A 20,581-nucleotide genomic window follows, 5' to 3' on the forward strand; every position below is an offset into this window, starting at 1 on the left:
GCTCTCGTGGGACATGCCTCAAAGGCTTGTGGGCGATCCCAAAGCAGCCGATCAACAAACATGACATCGTAAGCGCAAACCCACACTCGGCGCTGACAAGGAAGAGCTCCAAGAGCAGGAAGCCTCCGCAAAACCAGGCGAGAGAGATGGTGCTCTCCCGGGGGCAGCGCAATAAATCCGGACAGCGATGCAAGCACAGAGGCCGGGCGGCAAGCCCTGCAGGAGCGTGCAGACGTGGATGCAGACAGCACGCACGTGGGGCTCCCTGGGAAGAGGGCGTCTCAGGAGAGCTGTGCCCACACGCAGGGTCCTCCCGTACCTGAGTTTACCAGCTGCTGCTCCATCACCCCGCAGCCCAGAACCTCCAGCCATTCCCCGTGGAAGTTGATCTCCATCTCGAAGGAGGGATGAGTGAAAGGGAAGTAGCAGTCCACCCATCTGACGTCCAGTCCTGCAAAGACACCGGAGAAAAACAGGCACGGAGCGTTACAGGCAGTCTTGCCTTTCCCGTGATCAAATCTGCTAATGGCAGATTGGCTGATGACACCAAAAGACTATTTTCTCAGTAAAATAAATAGCAAATAAATTAATTTGCAACACTTTAGGGGGAGGCAATAAATTTTAAAACTTGTGGAAAACTGAGCACGTCTTATCCAATATGACAAACATTTTGTGTAGTTCCAGGACCCTCTGAAACTCAATCAATCACCCGTCAACCCTGTGGCCACCTGGCAGAGGAGAGAGTTTAGGTCGAGGAAAGGGGGCTTCCCGGTGGGCTAGCAGTAAAGAACTCGCCTGCCAGTGCAGGAGACACAAGGCATGCATGAGATGCAAGTTTGATCCCTGGGTTGGGAAGATCCCCTGGAGGAGGAAATGGCAACCCGCTCCGGTGTTCTGGCCTGGAGAGTCCCATGGACAGAGGGGCCTGGAGGCCTACAGACCACAGGGTCGCAAACGACTGAAGCAACTTAGCACACATGCATGGGAAAGCAGGTCTTTCTGCTAGCTTCTATAAAAGCAAACGATGTCTAAATCAGACCCGCAGCCCTCTAAGCTGCATCTGTACCAAGAGTGGACAGGCCTTTTTTCACACTTCTCAATACTGCTCTGCTCTAATAGCTTTTTAAAAAAAATTTTTTTTGAGTAAGTAATATATTCACAGGGTTCAAAATTGAAACACTGTAAAAAGAATACATTTTCCTGTATAAACAGGCCATGAGTGAAAAAAATTCTAAGTTTGCAAGGTGACTGGCGTTAAGTAAACTTACCGTGGCGATCCTTTTGCAATATACACCTATATCCAATCATTCCATCATATATCCAATCATTCCATCATATATCCAATCATTCCATCATATATCCAATCATTCCATCATATACCAACACAGTGTTCTATGTCAGTTACATCAATCAAACGGAAATAAAAATAAGCATTGTTTACAAGTCTCACCAGCATACTGGTTCCTGGCTCCTCTGCCCCCTGAATCCCACTGGGTAAACTTTCAGGGTTTCCTTTTTATTAATAGACGTGAGCAAACACACGCGTGCGCCTCTCGTTCCCCTCCTTCTCTACACAGAAACACCACATCATCCCACACCACGCCGCTCTCACGCAGTGACACAGAGGCCCACCCCCAATCCGAGTCTGGCCCCAGAGACGTGGGTGGGTCCCCCGTGCGCAGAGAGAGCGACCACAGACGCGTGACCGAATCCAGCTCCACCACTTCAAGCCAAAGGGCCTCAGGCACGTTCCTTCAGTTCTCCCTGCCTCGGTCTTGGTCAAAATAAGAACAACATTCATCTCGAAGTGCTTTGGTGACAATTTATTAAGTGTGTAAAAACTTAAACACTCAATGGGTGATTTTCGACAGGCACGCATTGCAAATCAGACCACGGTCTAAACTCTCTCTCGGGTTTTCATAAAAACATGAAGAAAAAGAAACATTCCTAAAGTGCACACTAAGGTCACTGATGTCCATCGTTTATTTACTACAGCGCCGCAACACGAGATGGTTCATGGGCCTCCTTCAATCCAGCCTTTACGCTGAGGACAGGCGGCCGTGAACACGGCACGATCATCACCCCTGCTCCCGTCTCACAGACGCAGGACCATGCCGGCTCACACCTTTCCTCGACATTTACAGTTAGAAAACGCGGAGATGCAATCTGCACCAGACGGCGGGCGGCATGGCCCTCCGCTGCCCTCCCCTGGGCAGACCATGGAGACAGACCCCGCTTGGCTTCCAGGCCAAGCGCCACCAGCCAAGAGCGCACCGTCAGCCTCCTGCTCCCCACGCACCACGACAGGCGTGATAGAACAGAGAAAACTGCACAGGCCAGGCTGTGATCAAAGACGAGAGAAATACTTCCCCCGGCCAGACACAGGCCGGAAAAGCAAAGGGGCAGAGAGGGCAAAGCTCCGCGTTGCTGGGCTTGGGGTCCACAATCAGGAGAACCGCCAGGAGCTCGCCACCTGCAGGAACACGCGCTGCTGGCTTGGGATACGAGCGAGGCCAGAGGCCTGCGGTCAGGTGCTGGGACAGCAGGGGCTCCCTGCTGGCGAGAGAAGGGGGACCAAAGCCGTCACCAGCACACGTGGGGCTGCGGCTCTGAGGAGCTATAGGCCTGGAGAGAGCCGAGCCCCGGGTGCGAGACCTGCTGCGTCCCCATCAGGGCTGTGAGTGCATCCGACAGGCCCCCAAACCTCTCCTGGACTGAAGGTCCGGAGAGCTTGGGGCCCTGGGGCCGGCATGCAGCCCCTGAGAACTGGGGAGCAGGGCAGTGAAGCGGAAGGGAGCGCCGGGCTGGGGCCCAAAAGGCCAGGCCTTCAGGTTCCGGCCACAGCTAGGCTTTGGATGCGGACAGCACTGGGAAGGGCGTGCCCACAGGTGAGGAGCCACTGCTGCGGCTGCTCTGAGACAGACACGGGTCACCCACAGCTAGGTCCGGGATGGGCAGTGGGGAGCGCGTCTCACGGACAACGCCAAGCCTGCTCGGTTCTGAAACAGAGATGTGACTCGCCCACAGCGATGCATCTAGCCAGCAGCAGGGGATCACAGTCCATCTCTTCTTCAGATGCATTCGTCTAAACTGTGCCAGGAGGCCCGTGCTTCCTACAGGGAAATGTCAGCCTTCAGCAGGGAGACGGGCTGGAAGCCCGGAAGGACAGAAAGTGAGACCACAATGTGAGGAGTCCTCCACCCAACCTGAGCTGCTCTTAAAGAAACCATCTGCTACAGACGGCACAAGACGGAGGGAAACAATTCAGCAAAGTTAAAAAAAATGTCAGGAATTCCATGAGCATAAAAGCTGTCTGCAGGTTATTTTCTCTCTTTCCAATTCTAAACGGATAACCTCTCTTATAACAGCCTTAGGATGCTGGTGCAATTGAAATGTTAGCAGAAAATAATCAACTGCTTTGGCGAGTGGGGGAAAAAAAACAACCCTGAAACTAAAGCAGCTATAATAACAACAAATTGCCAAAGGAAACAGCGTGTTGTAATTTTTAATTTTGCTTTTCAAGAACAAAGGAATACAACACTAATAATTTAAAACAGTAAAAAACGTGGACCATAAAAACAAATGAAAAAAAGAGTTGCTGAATAATTCTGAGGCCTGTCCAGGCAGTTCCTGTTCATTAGCTGATTAAAGAAGGACTGAATTTGAAGTTTACAAGTGATCTTTGGTACCTGAAATGTACCTGAATTTGCCGTCATGGGCAGGACTTTATCCAGAGCAGCTACAGGGGAGTCAGAGCTACAAAGTCATGGGCAACACCCAGGAGGAGGCCCCATTTTTTTTTTAATCATGGCTTTTGGAAACACCAGTGTCAGAAATAATATTGAAATGATGTCTTTCCTTTCAAAAGAGCTAACATCTAACACAGGCTCGGAAGTCAAAATTAGGGGACTCAAAGTGAAAGTGTCAATCACTCAGTCGTGTCCGACTCTTTGCGACCCCGTGGACTGTAGCCCACCAGGCTGCTCTGTCCATGGGATTTCCCAAGCAAGAATACTGGAGGGGGTAGCTATTCCTTTCTCCAGGGGTCCTCCCAATTTGGACCTCCTGCATTGCAAGCATATTCTTGACCATCTGAGAGGCTCAAACCAGGCCTCAGGTTACTCCTGAGCTGTGTGGTTACTTGGTACTCCATTGCTCCGTGTCCAGGTTCCCAAATCTTAAAACTGTAGATTACAGTCACACCTACGTCACAGATGCAGGTCAGAACAAAGAAAGTCCTTGTGAGAGCGTAATGCAGCATCTGACACCGTTAACTACTCTCTCTTCCTGTAATCATCACTACTACGGCCATTATTACTCTAAACCAGGGGCCCCAACCTCCAGGTGAGGATCGGTACCGCCCGTCAGATGAGTGGCGGCAGTAGATTAGAAATAAAGAGCACAATAGATGTGATGCGCTTGAATCATCCCCAAACCACCCCCCGCCCCCTGCCCAGTCCGTGGAAAAACTGTTTTCCACAAAACCCATCCCCAGTACCAAAAACGCTGGGGACTGCCGCTCTAAAAGACGTCCAGGCGGCTTGTACCCAGAAGGTTTACTGAGACGTTTCTCAGCAACTAGCACCCCTACCCCAAATAAAACAACTAAATGACCCCCTGAAACGTGTGAAGTCAGAGCGTGGCGTCCCTTCAGCCAGGTCCCAGGGAGCTGCGAACACTCACCCCCCTGAGCGCTGTGAGGGCACACAGCCTGCCCCCTGTAACACAGCCCCTCACTCTTCAAGTTCACAGCGTGAGCCTGGCGGGGGCACCTCCCCTCCCCCGAGAAGCATCTCAGTGGATGATACAAACGCCCCAACACCCCTTCAGCGATACCTCGCAAAGGTGCACTGGGCTGGGCGAGGCTGGGCAGATGAGGCGTGCGGGAGGATTTTTGGGGTGTTCAGCATCTGTGTGAATGGGGTTAGGGATGATCTCATAGCTGGAAGGAAAGAAAAAATAAAAGGCTTTTTCACAGACCAACTTCAGTGCCCGGGACAGGAAGTACTCTCTGAGCAGGTGGGTACTTTATTGCCACTCTATTATTCTGCTGACTCTGGTCTCAAAACAAAAAAGTAAGTGCGAAGATTTATGAAATAGTAACTCCGATCTGTACTGAAATCTAAAACCTAAACGTCTAAGCCGGTAGCATTTTAAAAATAAAGCAAATGTTTGCCTGAAATAGAGATGCCACAAATTCATTGCTGTTTCAAAACTTGAGATTCTTAATTCTTGGCCATGGGCATAAGAGGTGTATGAGAAAACTCACACACTGCGGGAATGGTTTTCTATAAGGAAAACAGCTACCTGGACACTTTGACCTCAATGCTCAGTTTTGAAAGCTATTCACATATAAATGTAAAGAATAATGAGAAAAAGGAAAGTTCAAGACTACGTTCAGAGGAAGGCATGTCCTCAGGGCCCCTGGGAACATCTTTATAACATATACAAGGTCCAGCAGCGTGCATGCCTGTTTAATTACCTGCTGGAGCCCAGAAAGAGTTTTAGGGCACCATCAATGCCAGTCTGAACTGCTGTGCTGTTGTCTGGCATAAGTTTACATCTCATCTTACTAGGCAAAACAAAGACAAGCCAACGAAACTGCTGCTGCTGCTAAGTCGCTTCAGTCGTGGCCGACTCTGTGCGACCCCATAGACGGCAGCCCACCAGGCTCCCCTGTCCCTGGGATTCTCCAGGCAAGAACACTGGAGTGGGTTGCCACTTCCTTCTCCAATGCATGAAAGTGAAAAGTGAAAGTGAAGTCGCTCAGTCGTGTCTGACTCTAGCGACCCCATGGACGGCAGCCCACCAGGCTCCTCCATACACGGGATTTTCCAGGCAAAAGTACTGGAGTGGGGTGCCATTGCCTTCTCCGAAGCCAACGAAACTACTGTTCTTTGATTGTATGGCCCCATTTAATTGCCTTCATTTTCCTGCCCTTCCTTATTCGTTTTTTTCATATTTACACACGCATTTAATATCTTCTTAAAGGGCCCTGTTCACATATGTTATCTCACTTTATTCTCATGGGAAACAGTACTATTTATTATCTTGGGCTTTAAAAATACTAAGACCTAAAGCACTAAATGACCAGTTCAAGATTTCAGAGCAAGTGGAGGAAAGAGAACTTAAATGTAATATTTCTGGTTCTATGCGGCCATCTCCAAGTGGCCATATTTTTCTTCTTTTCAATCTTTCACATGGTCCAGCTGCATGCTCTCTCTCAGTGACTAAGGCAGCTCAGATGTCCCCCACTGGGAGCTCTCCTGGCCAGATCCCGGAGGACCCGCCCTTCCTACACGCTCCCTTGACACTTGGGCCTCCCTGGGAGAGGACTTCACTCTCAGCTGCTCAACGACTGGGACTGTGTCTCATGTACCCAGTAGTGGGACGCCAGCAGCATGGTGAAAATCCAGCAAAGTGAAACCCACCCGAGGGACTTCAGAGGAGCACAGAAGAGGCGGCTCCCCAGAGTTCAGCACAGACTCCAGGACAGTTCCTGGCTGGAGGACACCCGAGGTGAAATCAGAGGTAAGTGAGAATTACCCGGGTGGAGGGGCCAGGAGAGTAAGCAAGGGGAGGGGGGCAAAAGGAATGAAAAATAACAAAGAAATAGGAGAAACACAAATGCTAGCTGTGAGAGAAAGGAAGCTATCCGCCAGTTCAGAACCACTCGGTTATCCGTGTAACTGCAAGGCAGCTTCTAAACCGCACAAGGGGTTTCCTTGGTGGCTCAGCGGTCAAGAATCCGAATTCACCTGCTAAGTACAGGAGACATGGGTCCAATCCCTGGGTTGGATTGAGAAGATCCCCTGGAGAAGGAAATGGCAACCCACTCCAGTATTCTTGCTTGGAGAATTGCACGGACAGAGGAGCCTGGTGGGGGCCCATGGGGTCAGAAAAGAGTTAGACACAACTTAGCAACTAACAACAACAACAAATCTCACAAGCGGGGGATCATGTGATGATAGAAATGTGTAGCAAGATATAAATAAGGAGGGCTTAAAATCAATTTTCTTCATAGGTTGACAACAGAAAAATTGAGATGATCCTGAATTTTTTTGTAAAGCAATTTGAGACAGACTACTATCTCCCTAAAATGTTAGAACTGTTGCTATTCAGTCGCTCAGCTGTGTCTGACTCTTTGCGACCCCACGCACTGCATGTAGCACACCAGGCCTCTCTGTCCTTCACCATCTCCCGGAGTTTGCTCAAACTCATGTCCATCGAGTCAGTGATGCCATCCAACCATCTCATGCTCTGTCCTCCCCTTCTCCTCCTGCCTTCAATCTTTCCCAGAATCAGGGTCTTTTCCAGTGAGTCAGTTCTTCCCATCAGGTGGCCAGAGTATTGGAGCTTCAGCTTCACATCAGTCCTTGCAATTCAGGGCTGATTTCCCTTAGGATGGACTGGTTGTATCTCCTTGTATCCAAGGAGATGTTAGAATTCCTTTACCATTACTTGCCTCGAAAATGCCCTGAATAGCACAATCCATCTCCCTGTATTATTCCAGTGTTAACTGGATTACATTACTGCTAAAAATATCACAATTCCTATCTTTTATCACGAAAGTAAAGAGAAGCTGGCTATAAAAAGATTTTTGCATCAGCAATCTCTATCTGAAACCTGCCTCACAATTACATTATACCATTTTAACATGAAATATTCCAAAGAGACAGAAGGAGAAAACAGCAAACATCTACACACTCGCTATTCAGTTTTATCAAATCATCACATTTTGTCACATGTAACTGCATTTCTGTTTTGTTTTAGTAGAACCCTATAAACATACTCGAAAGCCTGGTTTGGACCTTCTCTGTAGTACCACTCTCTGCCTCCTAGAAAAAGACAGTAGCATGAAACTGATGTACTTTTTAAAAAAAAAAAGTATGAATATACACAATATATGGGGTTATTAGTGGTTTCTTAAATAGAACATGAACAGTCAAGATATTTGAAGAAACCTTGCTTAATAAATCATAATCAGACTCTTTTTAACCGCATATTTGAGCTCACACATAAGTAGGGAAATCTAGAGGTAGGGAAAGGGAGGGGCACAGGAGGAGCGAGCGGGTGGCCAAGCTCCCAGGGGGACAGCGCTGCAGACCCTGAAAGGCCCAGGCTGTGTGCTGTAGCCCATGTTTATATCTATGTCGATACTCACAGCTGCTGGGCTTTCAGCTTTCTCACACATGAACAGCGACTAAGGGCAGCTCAGGTAGCTTTCATGTGCTTCTCCTGATTACTAACGAGAGTGAGCATCTCTTCACACATTCAAGAGTCATTCTACTAATAACCATGTCACTTGTTGCCTTCATGATCACCGGTTTGTCTCACAGGTTGATTTTTCCTTGTTCATTTGGAAGAGTTACTTATGTAACCTAATGTTTATTTGACAAATCACTCCTGTCCTATCAGAATGGCTAAACTTTTAGCGCCTGGCCACCTCGGAGCACAAGCAGTTTCCATGTGCTACTGGACAGCTTAGCGGCTTCCTAGAAAGTGAAAATTCACCTCAAATGATCCAACCATGGTACTCCTGGGCACTTAACAAAAAGAAATGAACGCATTAGTCCAGACAAAGACGTGTAGGTGAATATGCACAGATTCACCTGTAACAGCAGAAGACTAGAGACAAGCCAAAGGTCTCTCAACGGATGGCCAGGTAACGCCAGGAACACTGATCATCAAGAAAAAGGGAACCAACCGCTGACATGACGCTACAACACGGATCAATCTGCAAATAATCGCGCTACGTGAAGGTGCCGGCAGGAGGGGCGGGAGAATACGCAGCACAGGCCTCACCCGTGTAAACCCAGAAGCAAACCAACCGCAGTGGCAGAACGCAGGTCACCGGCTGCCCGGGGTGAGGAGACACAGGACACGCAGGAAGGCGCGTCTACGAGGCACCAGAGGGGGCCTGGGGGGACGGACCCACTGATCAGCTTGATGCCACAGTGGTCTCACGGGTGTGCACAAATGTCGAAACTCATAAAACTGTGTAAATGTGTTGTTTGTTGCATTATAAACTTAGCTGATTATACACTCTAGATATATATATAGTTCACTTTTTGTCAATCACACTTCGATAAAGAACCTGTTCTTTTAAAAAGCTCACAAGAGTACGAGAATAAAAGACGACCCTAACCACGCAGGCCTTCTGTTTTCTAAACATTTTTAAATGCAGATCCCAGGGGTCTCCCGGTGGCTCAGTGGTGACGAGTCGCCTGCCTCTATAGGACACGTGGGTTCGATCCCTGATCTGGAATATGCCACCCACCACGGGAGCAACGGAGCCCGTGAGCCGCAACTACCGAGCCCACGGGCTGCAGCCAACTACTGAGCCCTGAGCCCGAGAGCCTGCGCTCCACAGCAGGAGGAGTCACGGCGGCGAGAAGCCAGCCTGCACACGGCAGCAGAGGGGCAGCCGCTCACCGCAACTAGAGAAGGCCCGCGCAGCAACAAAGACCCGGCAGAGCCAACAGCAAATGAATGAATGAACAAAATCCTTAAAAAAATTAGGCCGTAATTAAGGAACAATCTCCCCTTTTCTTTACGTCTTTATACAAACAGACAAAAATATTATCTCAAGTAAATCAGAAAGAGTTGGAGGGGAAATGGAAACGTTACAATTTCTCAGAGAAAGAATGAAGGGCAAGTGATTAAAGTGAGAATCCACATCTTAAAAACACTGTTCTCCCTCCAAGAAACTGTTGGTATTTTGCTGCTGACAGTGGTGATCAGTGTGTCAGAGTGTAAAATCTTCCGCTGCGCTCGCTCACACAGTTAAGAATCCTGCCCCATCGATCAAGGCTGACCAATGATAATATATTAATATTCCGACATTAATCAGCCTGTTCACTTCCTCTCCATTGATGAGACTGATCTCAATTCATTATCATTCTTATCAAAAGCCGTAATCATTTTTCTTTTTCCAGCTAATTCCATTTTCATATCCTCCTGCTCCTCACATGGAATGAACCAGGAAATCCATAAGCTCTATCTGACTAAGGACTGAAACCATTAACTACAACTTAGACCAAAAACTCTAGACACAAGTAGGCTTAATGATTTCAGGAAGATGATAACTGTTGAATATTTAAGCCCCCAAAGACAAAGGCATTTAGTACCTACCGTCTCCAAAGATATGTGTCATAAGCCGGGTAAGTGTTTGCTTAAGGTCAAACTCGACGAGCTTCGTGGCCTCCAGCGTATGTGTCTCTTGTTTATGGGCAGAGCGGGAACTCTGTTCAAAAAGCTGCAGGTTTTCTCCATCTTTTATGCCAGCAAATAACTGTAAACCAAGAGGAATAATGCAAATAAATTAAAACAGTGTCTTCACCAGTCTATATCAAAAACCACAATGTGGAAATGAAACTCAGTAGGTCTTATCATCTTTATTTTTTTTTTTTAATAAAATCAACTTTATTTTTTTGGGCTCCAAAATCATTGCAGATGGTAACTGCAGCCATGAAATTAAAAGACGCTTACTCCTTGGAAGTAAAGTTATGACCAACCTAGATAGCATATTCAAAAGCAGAGACATTACTTTGCCAACAAAGGTCCGTCTAGTCAAGGCCATGGCTTTTCCAGTGGTCAGGTACGGATGTAAGAGTTGGACTGTGAAGAAGGCTGAGCGCCGAAGAATTGATGCTTTTGAACTGTGGTGTTGGAGAAGACTCTTGAGAGTTCCTTGGACTGCAAGGAGGTCCAACCAGTCCATTCTGAAGGAGGTCAGCCTTGGGATTTCTTTGGAAGGAATGATGCTAAAGCTGAAACTCCAGTACTTTGGCCACCTCATGCGAAGAGTTGACTCATTGGAAAAGAGTCTGATGCTGGGAGGGATTGGGGGCAGGAGGAGAAGGGGACGACAGAGGATGAGATGGCTGGATGGCGTCACCGACTCGATGGATGTGAGTCTGAGTGAACTCCGGGAGTTGGTGATGGACAGGGTGGCCTGGCGTGCTGCGATTCATGGGGTCGAAGAAGTTGGACACGACTGAGCGACTGAACTGAACTGAACTGAAGTCTTATCATCAGTGAACATACTGAAATTGACATTCATTTGGTATCAGCGTTGAACAAGGCCCTGTGCCACATGTAATGGGCAGTCTTCAGGAAATTAAAGACACCATTCTGATCGTGCTGATCACCTCTTTTCCTTTTGCACCAACTTATTCACATGCCATTTCCTTACAAGACACATGACCCTCCGCGCCACTGGAAATACCAGCAAACTGGGTTTTCACCATCCTTACAACGTGACCTGAGACCAGGTGAGAAAGGACAGTCTAGGCATGAAGTCCTGTGAAGCCTCTGAGGCCAGACGCGCCCTGCACTTGTTGCCCTGTGACCCCAAAGGCCAGGACAAGGCTGGAAACGTGTTTCTGCCATTTACTGTCCAATAAGCTACACAAATTCAGGTTTCCCTGGTAGCTCAGCTGGTAAAGAATCCGCCTGCAATGTGGGAGACCTGGGTTCAATCCCTGGGTTGGGAAGATCCCCTGGAGAAGGGAAAGGCTACCCACTCCAGTATTCTGGCCTAGAGAATTCCATGGACATTATAGTCCATGGGGTCACAAAGAGTCGGACACGACTGAGAGACTTTCACTTTCAAACTCCAAAAAGTGATACAGGAGCTAAGTTTCAGGGAGTGGTTCAGAAAGTGGGGAAGAAAAGAGACTTTATGATAATTAAATAAAATAATGCAGAAGCATAGAATCCTTGGCACATTGCAGTGACTAAATACACTGTTTTCACAATCACCAGTCACTAGTCACAGCTGTCATCGGTCCGAAGCTGCTTAGCCACTGTATAAAATGCTCCCGTCTTTAACAACAAAGCAGGTCTTCGCCCGGGAGGGAGATGGACTCAAGAGAGAAGTAACTGAGCACAAGCTGAGGAGGAGAGAGAAGACAGGGTCTAGCGAGGGGCCAGGAGACCGAAAACCAGTGCCAGACGGAGCGAGCATCCTAATCCTGAGCGTCCTAGTGGATCCGATCAGAGACCACGGAAAAGAGATTCAAATGTGTGCTCAATTTGAAACCACGGTTTTCGAAATGCATGGTTACAATGGCAGAGAAAGGGGCAAAAGAAAGTAAAAGATATTTTTTTGGCCATTAGGTAAGGAGGCATAAAAGAAACAAAAGAGAAAGTCTAGGGCTTCACAAAATAAAACAAACCTAAAAAATTAGAGGCTTTATAAAACCATTCCCCACCTCCCTCTAAAACAAAAAAATTCCACTAAAGATTCTGCACTTTGCTACACTAACAGAAGAGGGCACCAGAGAGCTGCAAAACCTTCTATACAACCAAAAATCCACAAAAAGGAACAGAAAAAATTCTACAGAACTATAGAAAATTACCACAAAAGAATTAAAAAAATTTTAAAACCATTCAAAACAGCTCAACTGATGACCCTCTTCCCCAATAAAAGAAATCCAAGAAGCAGAAGAAAAGTGTAAGATGATACTTGAAAATGAAATTAGATGTGCTCAAACAAGCATTTGGGGATATAAATAATTGCTTGATGTTTAGAACAAACATGAACAAAATACAGAGAACTGTGAACTCAAGGGAGAAACAGAAGGAAAAGAAAATCATGTCAGAACTGAACTCTAAATTACAAGATATACAAGGAATGATTCAATGAAGACTTAGAGAGAAGACCTGAAGAAAAACAAGGAAATAACCAAGAAAATGACAAAGAGACAAAGAAGAATCCGAGAGAAGGTAGTGGAAACGGAAGACAGGCAAAGAAGAAACAGCATTTATATAACTGGAGTCGGCGAAAGAAGAAACACAAGATCGTGGAGCAGGATACATGTGAACCAGGTGATGGTCCCTGAAGGACCAAATAGAAGACGCGTCCCAGCAGAAGCATGAGACCTCAACGATGAAAGAACCCTCAAGGTCTCCAGGCAAAGAGATCAAACGTCTTGGAGAGGCAAAGCCACCTGCCTCGCATCAGACTTCCGAAACAGCATACAAACGACGAACAGTGAGGCCACATATTCAAACAACTCAATTAAAAAAAAAAATACATGGACCAAGAATTTTACATTCAGCAACGCTGGGCTTTCAGTACCAAATCCATAGTAAAAGCTTTAAACATAGGAGAGCATAGGGAATTTCTTATTAATGAACTCTTTTTTCTATGTCATGACAAAATAGAAGCAGTGTATCCCGAAAGAGGAAGAAGAGAGACTGGCAGTGGAATAAACTCATTGGCTTAATGGCCGAAAACTCCATAGAAAAATGGGGGAAATACATGAACAGATAATTCACCAAAAAAAAGAAAACGAGCCTTAAACCTGTGAAGAGGAACTTGGACAGAGAAGTGCAAAATAAAACAGCAATGCCTCAGTGTTTTTCAGCCAATGCGTTGGCGGAGATTGAAAAGCAAGACGACATTCTTTTGGCGAGGCCTGGGAAAAGATGAACTCTCACACACTGCCGATGGAAGTGAAAACCGGGGGGACCATTCTGGAGGTAAATCTGGCAGTATCCAACAAGAGTGCATTTGCATTCATCTCTTGACCTCGTTCTTCCACTTCTGGCTATTTGCCCTGAATACACCTCCAGAATTAATACAGACATAACGAGGTTTTCACCGTAGCATTATCTAAAATTACAAAGTACCGAAAACCAAAGAAATGTCCACACGCAAAAAAAGAGAGAGAGGTTAAATAAAGTCTGGGCTATCCAGACAGTACTCCAGTACTTTGGCCACCTGATGTGAAGAACTGACTCACTGGAAAAAGACCCTGATGCTGGGAAAGATTGAGGGCCAGGAGGAGAAGGGGACGACAGAGGATGAGATGGTTGGATGGCATCACCTACTCGATGGACATGAGTTTGAGCAAGCTCTTGGAGTACATGATGGACAGGGAAGCCTGGCGTGCTGCAGTCCATGGGGTCGCAAAGAGTCGGACACGACCGAGCGACTGAACTGACTGATCCATACTGTGCAGTACTTAAAAGACATAATATTAATTAAAATGTGAGGACAAGCACTCTGAAATGATATGTGGTCTATCAAATTCCACCCCTACTAGAAGTACCAAGCCCCACGATGTGGAAAAAGCAATCTTACTATGGTACTTCTCATGCAAGAAAGAAGAGAAAATTATATTATGAATCTGAGAATTCCCTGGCAGTCCAGTTAGGACTCTGCACTTTCACTGCTGAGGGTCCGGGTTTGATCCCTGATTGGGGAACTAAGATGCCACAAGCCACTTGGTGTGGCCAAAGTATATTTAAATGAATATATTCTATACAATTTTTCTGGGCTCCAAAATCACTGCAGATGGTGACTGCAGCCATGAAATTAAAAGACGCTTACTCCTTGGAAGAAAAGTTATGACCAACCTAGATAGCATATTCAAAAGCAGAGACATTACTTTGCCAACACAGGTCCGTCTAGTCAAGGCTATGGTTTCTCCTGTGGTCATGTATGGATGTGAGAGTTGGACTGTGAAGAAGGCTGAGCGCCTAAGAATTGATGCTTTTGAACTGTGGTGTTGGAGAAGACTCTTGAGAGTCCCTTGGACTGCAAGGAGATCCAACCAGTCCATTCTGAAGGAGATCAGCCCTGGGATTTCTTTGGAAGGAATGATGCTAAAGCTGAAACTCCAGTACTTTGGCCACCTCATGCAAAGAGTTGACTCATTGGAAAAGACTCTGATGCTGGGAGGGATTGGGGGCAGGAGGAGAAGGGGAAGACAGAGGATGAGATGGCTGGATGGCATCACTGACTCGATGGATGTGAGTCTGAGTGAACTCCAGGAATTGGTGATGGACAGGGAGGCCTGGCGTGCTGTGATTCATGGGGTCGCAAAGAGTCGGACACGACTGAGCGACTGATCTGATCTGATACAAGTGAATATATATAATATCTATATAATGAACCTGTTCATTCGCATAAAACAAAAATAAACAAACACCGTTGGAATGATGAAATAGAAATGAGACTGACTGCCTACTAGAAGGGAGAAGGCAATGGCACCTCACTCCAGTACTGTTGCCCGGAAAATCTCATGGATGGAGGAGCCTGGCGGGCTTCAGTCCATGGGGTCGCACAGAAGCGACTTAGCAGCATCAGCCTACTAGAAAGTGGAATGGAACAGACTGCAGAATCAAAGGAACTGGGAAACAAGGCGGAGTGAAGAGGAGGTGGTGGGGAGGGGACGGAGACAGGAGGGACCCTTTTTAAGTAAGATTGTTTATACAGTTCTGAATTTTGGAGTCACATTAATATTTTACTACTTTTTAAAAACTAGTATCTACAGTGTCTGCAATATATAGGTAGAACAAAGGAAATACTCATAACATACAATAAAGACTAAAGTTTGGAAAATTCTGAAAGCAGGAAAAGCAGTGATTCATGACACCATCGGCATAATACAGCACAGGAGGAAAACCGACAACAAACATGTAAACAGTCAGCGCTTTTACTTCTAGAGGAAAAGCAAACTGGAGCTGGAAGGGACGCGAGAGCAGCGAGCCAACCTCCAGTAAGGGGGCGGCTCGGGAGACGTGCAGACCCAGGGAAGCTGGGACCACTTAGCCAAGCGGCCACCACGCGGGGACGAAACCACTCGCCTCACCCTTGATTCCAGGGAGCTTGAGGTGGCTGCCTTTCACTTAGCTTTCTGTTTGAGAGACATCCACTGGCAATAAAACTAAATTAGATTTCCATTAACTGCACACAATAGGCTGTGCCATTTGTTTTTCCACTAGGATTTCTTCTATTTCTCTGACATTTTCTTAAGTGTCCTTTCAGAAGCCTCAGTGACCCAGAATACAAATTCCACCCCTACTAGAAGTGCCTGCAGAAGCCAGGGCAGGTAGTTCACAAATGAGAAAAGAATAGGTGCCAGAAATTAATTCTAATCAGGCTTAAGAATAAAAATGGATTGCAAAAGCCAATTAAACTTGAAATTTAGAAAGCCAAAGGATTTTTGCAAAACGGCCCAGATTTTAAACATACATTTAAAACACAAATAAAAAGGCAAATGGTCAGAAGAATAACATACATCTATGCAAAATCCGATGGGCAGCCAAGGATAAATGGGGCTTGAATGACAGCAAAATTCCAGGCAGTTATTTAGGGCTGCTCTGTGGTTCCCAAGGCAGCCATTTTTCTATTCAACCTTTTAAAATTATGCATTGATCACTGGTTTAATCCATACAGTCCACATTACATATTAATGCAAACATCCCCCCGCCCCCGCCCTGCCTGTCTGAATTCCTGAGCAGATGCGAGGACCCTATAACTGACTTTGCTGCTGTGGCAGCGTGGACTGCTCTTGGCTAACAGTTATTGCTCGTTTACTAATTTGCTACCTTACTGCGGCCTTACCTTATTACTTGAGGGGTTCATTTAATTCTCAGAATCCTGTTCTTTCCCCCATTTCTCATATAAGAAACTTGAGACTTTGAGAAGTTAACCAGCCACTGGTACTCAGCAAGTGATGAAGCGTGAACTGAAACCAAACTCTGGCCCCTGATCCCACCTTCTGGGCTCTACTCTTATTCCCCTGACAGCATACACATGATCGTCAATTTGGCTTAGTGGTCAGAGGGCCTATGGTCAGACAGATGGGATGAAGGAGTGGACAGAAGGCTTGAGCAGAGAGAAGCAGTGGTGCCTGACACGGCGATGCAGCGGTGGGCACCGTCCATGAAACAGTTGACAGTTTATCCCAACTAAATCATTATTGTTGCACAAGGGCCAATGGATCCTTCAAAGAATGAAGATTAAAAGTCTGCTTTTTGAGTATCTTCTAGTGAGCACGTGCTTCAGGGTGCCGGGTTATTTGAGGAGGCCCGCTCTGGAACCGTGCGTGAGCTACAGCGATGCTGCCCCAGTAACAGGGAGGCGCTGGGTGGTGGAGGCCACGTGCAGGTCGAGGGCACCACCGGGCACAGGGAGGCTGGTGACCCTGTGGCTCCTACCACAACAGCAGTGCTTGACACGGGGTACCTCAGCCTGCCCTCCTCATCCAAGGAAGGGAGAGAAGCAAAGGAAAAGGGGCGAGAAACGAGGAAAGGAAATGCTTCAAGAGCTTAGACAAAGCAATAATCCTCATGCAGGCGGGAAACAGGAAGAGACGCTGCTCAAACCCAGAGGCGGTCAGGAGAAACCCTCCAGGAGGAAGAGACGTGGGTTAGTAATGGTGCTCATCGTACGAAACTCTGAAGGTTGATGACAGAGCATAGAATAACCAAAATAACACCCATGTGGTGGGGGCTCTGAACACGCAAGGGCCCTCAAGGAAACCCAAGGGGGATGCGCTAGGGACGTGGGATGCCCAAGAGCACACGCCCACTGCATCTCAGCTTGACCATGGTGCCGAGGAAACCACCCACCTCTCCTGCTGCGGTGCTGGAGCCCAGGACACAGGCTGGGGGCTGGCCCCGTGCCGCAGAGAGGAAAGAATCGGGCTCTTCGGGCCCACCTTCAATTAAAAACTGAGAAAACGAGATGCACACCCTCTCCTGATGGCGGCAGGTGTCACTAACGCGCCGTCCTCACCGCTCTCACCTGGAAACCCCCCCCCCCACCACGTCCCCAGGACCTTTGACCTCTGCCTGGCTCTCTCTGCTCAGTAAGCATGGTCCATTCTCTTTACAGAACGGCCCACAAAACTAACAAGACGCCCTCCATCCCGTCTCCTGCTGCAACCGCCCTTCTCTTCGCAGTTAGACTGGCCGCGCTTCCGTGGTTCTCTTCACGGCTTCCTCTCCTTCCTCCTGGTCGTTAAGTATTTCTGCTCCGCAGGCCTCTTTTCCAGCTTGTACCCATCTTGCTCTGCAGACGCTGCCTGAGATGGGCGCAGCCAAGCCACCACCCGTGATGGAGCCTGCGTCTGCGTCTCCACCCCCCACACACAGACGCGCCTGCCCGCTGGACACGCGCGCCGGCAGAACCTCCGCGCAAACGTGTCCCAGGTCCACTAGCTCTCCGGACCCCACCCCAAACGCCTCTCCTTCTGTGACCCCTGACTCTGGGAATGGTCCCTTCCTTTCCCTTCACTTCCCCGCATGCAGCCACCAAGCCCAGTAAACCCCGCACTGCCCCTGGAGTCTCCCCTTTCCGATCTGCTGTCCCCCGTTTTGGGGACTTTGACCCACCTTGGTTCTTAGATAATCATAAATAATCTAGTCTCCTCAAAACCAGTCTTGCCCTACCCTGCTCCATTTCCACCAGCTATTTGGCAGATTTTTCTAAACTGCTAAACCGATGACATCCTTTTTTTTTTTTTTTTTTTTTGCATTGGCTGCTTCTTTTTTTAATTTATTTTTAATTGGAGGATAATTGCTTTACAATAAGGTGTTGTTTTCTGCCATACATCAACATGAAACAGCCATAGGTATGCATATATCCCCTCCCTGTTGAGCCTCCCTCCCATCTCCCAGCCCATCCCACCCCTCTAGGTTGTCACGGAGCACAGGCTGAGCTCCCTGCATCACACAGCATGGGTCGTGTGTATGTTCCCATGCTGCTCTCTCAATTCGTCCCGGCCTCTCCTTCCCCCACAGTCCACGGGTCTGTTCTGTGTCTGCAGATGCCATCCCTCGTATGCTTAAAAACTAAAGACTCCTCTCTCTTTTTAAACTAATGCTCCAAAAAGCTACATGGAAGGCCCTCCACCAACAGCTCACAGCTCTCTGTCCATCTCCCTTCCCCACTGCTCCTCTGGGCCCGGGCCGCTCCAGGACTCATCACAGCCCAGGTCCTCCCGCCTTCCCGTCTACTGCTGATGCTCCCTGAAGCACCATGCCTGCCCCTCCTGGAGAGCTCCAAGCTCCTCTCTAAGATGCTACGTAAGCCTTCTCTGACTACTCCAGGGATACAGGTTTCCTTCTGTGCCATGGCCATGTCTCTCTCCTGGTGCTGGCCAGATGGTGTGGACCATCCAATTTACCTGCCTCTCTCACTAAGCTGTCCACGAAGGCCAGGACCTTACAACAATCCTGTTTAGGAGGGGCTTCGCATGGCATCTGATCTATGCCCAGTTTGGCTCAACCCAAACCCGTCACAGACCAGACCAGCTCTGGGCCCCAGGCACAGGCCATTCACCTGGAGAGGGACAGATAAAGCCGGGATTCTGATGAATACAGTCTCCTCTACCTGGCAGCCCCACTGCTTATTAATTCTTGGCTCAGGGATGGAGGAGTATGTAAGAATCACTTCTAAAAATAAGCACGTTCACATATCTTGCCATAGGGACTCCCAAGCCTTCCTGTCCCCTGAATGCAGCAGGAAAAATTCAATTACGCTATTCAAATCCAACTTAAGCATCTCAGCAAATATTAAGTATTCAAATCACTGTGGAGGGAGGATTGGGATGTCTTAGTGAGATGAACAGACAGACGTATTAAAGGGATAGCAGGCTCATCCAAGTGGATTTCGGCTGCTAATTTCCACAGTTTTTAATTTCTTTAAACAACTGGGCCCTGAGCGAGACCTTCGTTATTTGGGAAACTCGTGAGTGAAAGGGCCCCGCCAAGCACAGCTCCGTCCTGGGGTTTCTGTGGGAAGTCCGTTCCTGCTCTAGCTAATTGATATTGAATCGGGTTTGTCACTCTCCGGATTTCTGGAGACACAGCACATGCCGATTAATCAAGGTGCGGGGCTGAGCACAGGGAAGGGGACGCCGCGAGGCTGAGCCCCGCAGAGGGCACGCGGCACCTCCCCCAGCTGCCTGGCGCCCTCTCCCGGCCGCCAGGCTGGTGCCAGGGCGGTAACGGGAACAGACGCGGAATCGAAACGTCTGCGGCGAACGAGGCTTCAAAAACACCTCGGAGGCGGAGAAGCTACTTCCGCCAGGCAGCGGGACCCAGCACGGGCTGCCGGACACCACGAGGTCGAGAAGCTAAAGCTCCAGGTGGCTTCCGCCCAAGCTTTCTCGGGAGCCCCCACCCTAGGCCTCCACGGCAAACTCAGGTCCGCACTGGACGATGCGGTCTTTCCGAACCTCGCCTCACTCCAGCCCCCATGAGCGACGATTCAGGCTGAACCTATCCGAGAGGTGGTTCGGTTCCTGACGGACGCGTGTTCCCAGACGCCAGCATCAGGAAGAGCCTGCGGACGGCGCGCGTTCACCTCCCTGGAGGCATGCCCCTGGCACGTGGGAGGCTGGCCCCGCGGAACCGTGGCGAGCGCCATCAGCGAGCGGCCCGCCTCCTGGGGCTTCATCATCAAAGGACGGTGGACTTGGACACGTCTCGAGGAGGGCGTCTGTCGGCGCTTTTCTCTCTCGGGCTCTCCTAGGGGCTCCAGTGGGAAAAGCGTGTGTGTGTGCGCTCGGTCATGTCCGACTCCCGGCGACCCAGTGGACTGTAGCCCGCCAGGCTCCTCTGTCCGTGGGATTCTCCAGGCAAGAACGCTGGAGTAGGGTACCATTTCCTTAGGAAGACTTATGTACATTAATATTCTCCAAGCTCTGGGCTATACAGAGAACACATCAGGGACTTCAAAATGTCAAAGCAGGCAAGTTACCTACAAACTAAACGAGAACTTAGATGTCTGGATGCGTTGTGGCAAAACACAATGATAACAACAACAAAAAAA

General features: G+C 48.3%; 1 protein-coding gene across 11 annotated transcripts in view; it reads right to left on the bottom strand.

Annotated features, from left to right (window-relative positions):
- Positions 1-20,581, bottom strand: part of FARS2 (phenylalanyl-tRNA synthetase 2, mitochondrial) — a 304,681-nt gene that overhangs the window by 217,156 nt on the left and 66,944 nt on the right. For 10 of the 11 annotated variants that reach the window (XM_061398944.1, XM_061398945.1, XM_061398946.1 and 7 more), the window contains 2 exons: positions 10,135-10,294; positions 320-451 (listed from right to left, as the gene is read on the bottom strand). In XM_061398944.1, the coding sequence (XP_061254928.1) occupies positions 320-451; positions 10,135-10,294 (292 nt within the window). The remainder of the gene's footprint in view (positions 1-319; positions 452-10,134; positions 10,295-20,581) is intronic. The other variant, XM_061398943.1, reaches the window with a different exon arrangement.

Source organism: Bos javanicus, chromosome 23, assembly GCF_032452875.1.
Source record: "Bos javanicus breed banteng chromosome 23, ARS-OSU_banteng_1.0, whole genome shotgun sequence".
Classification (NCBI taxonomy): Eukaryota; Metazoa; Chordata; class Mammalia; order Artiodactyla; family Bovidae; genus Bos; species Bos javanicus.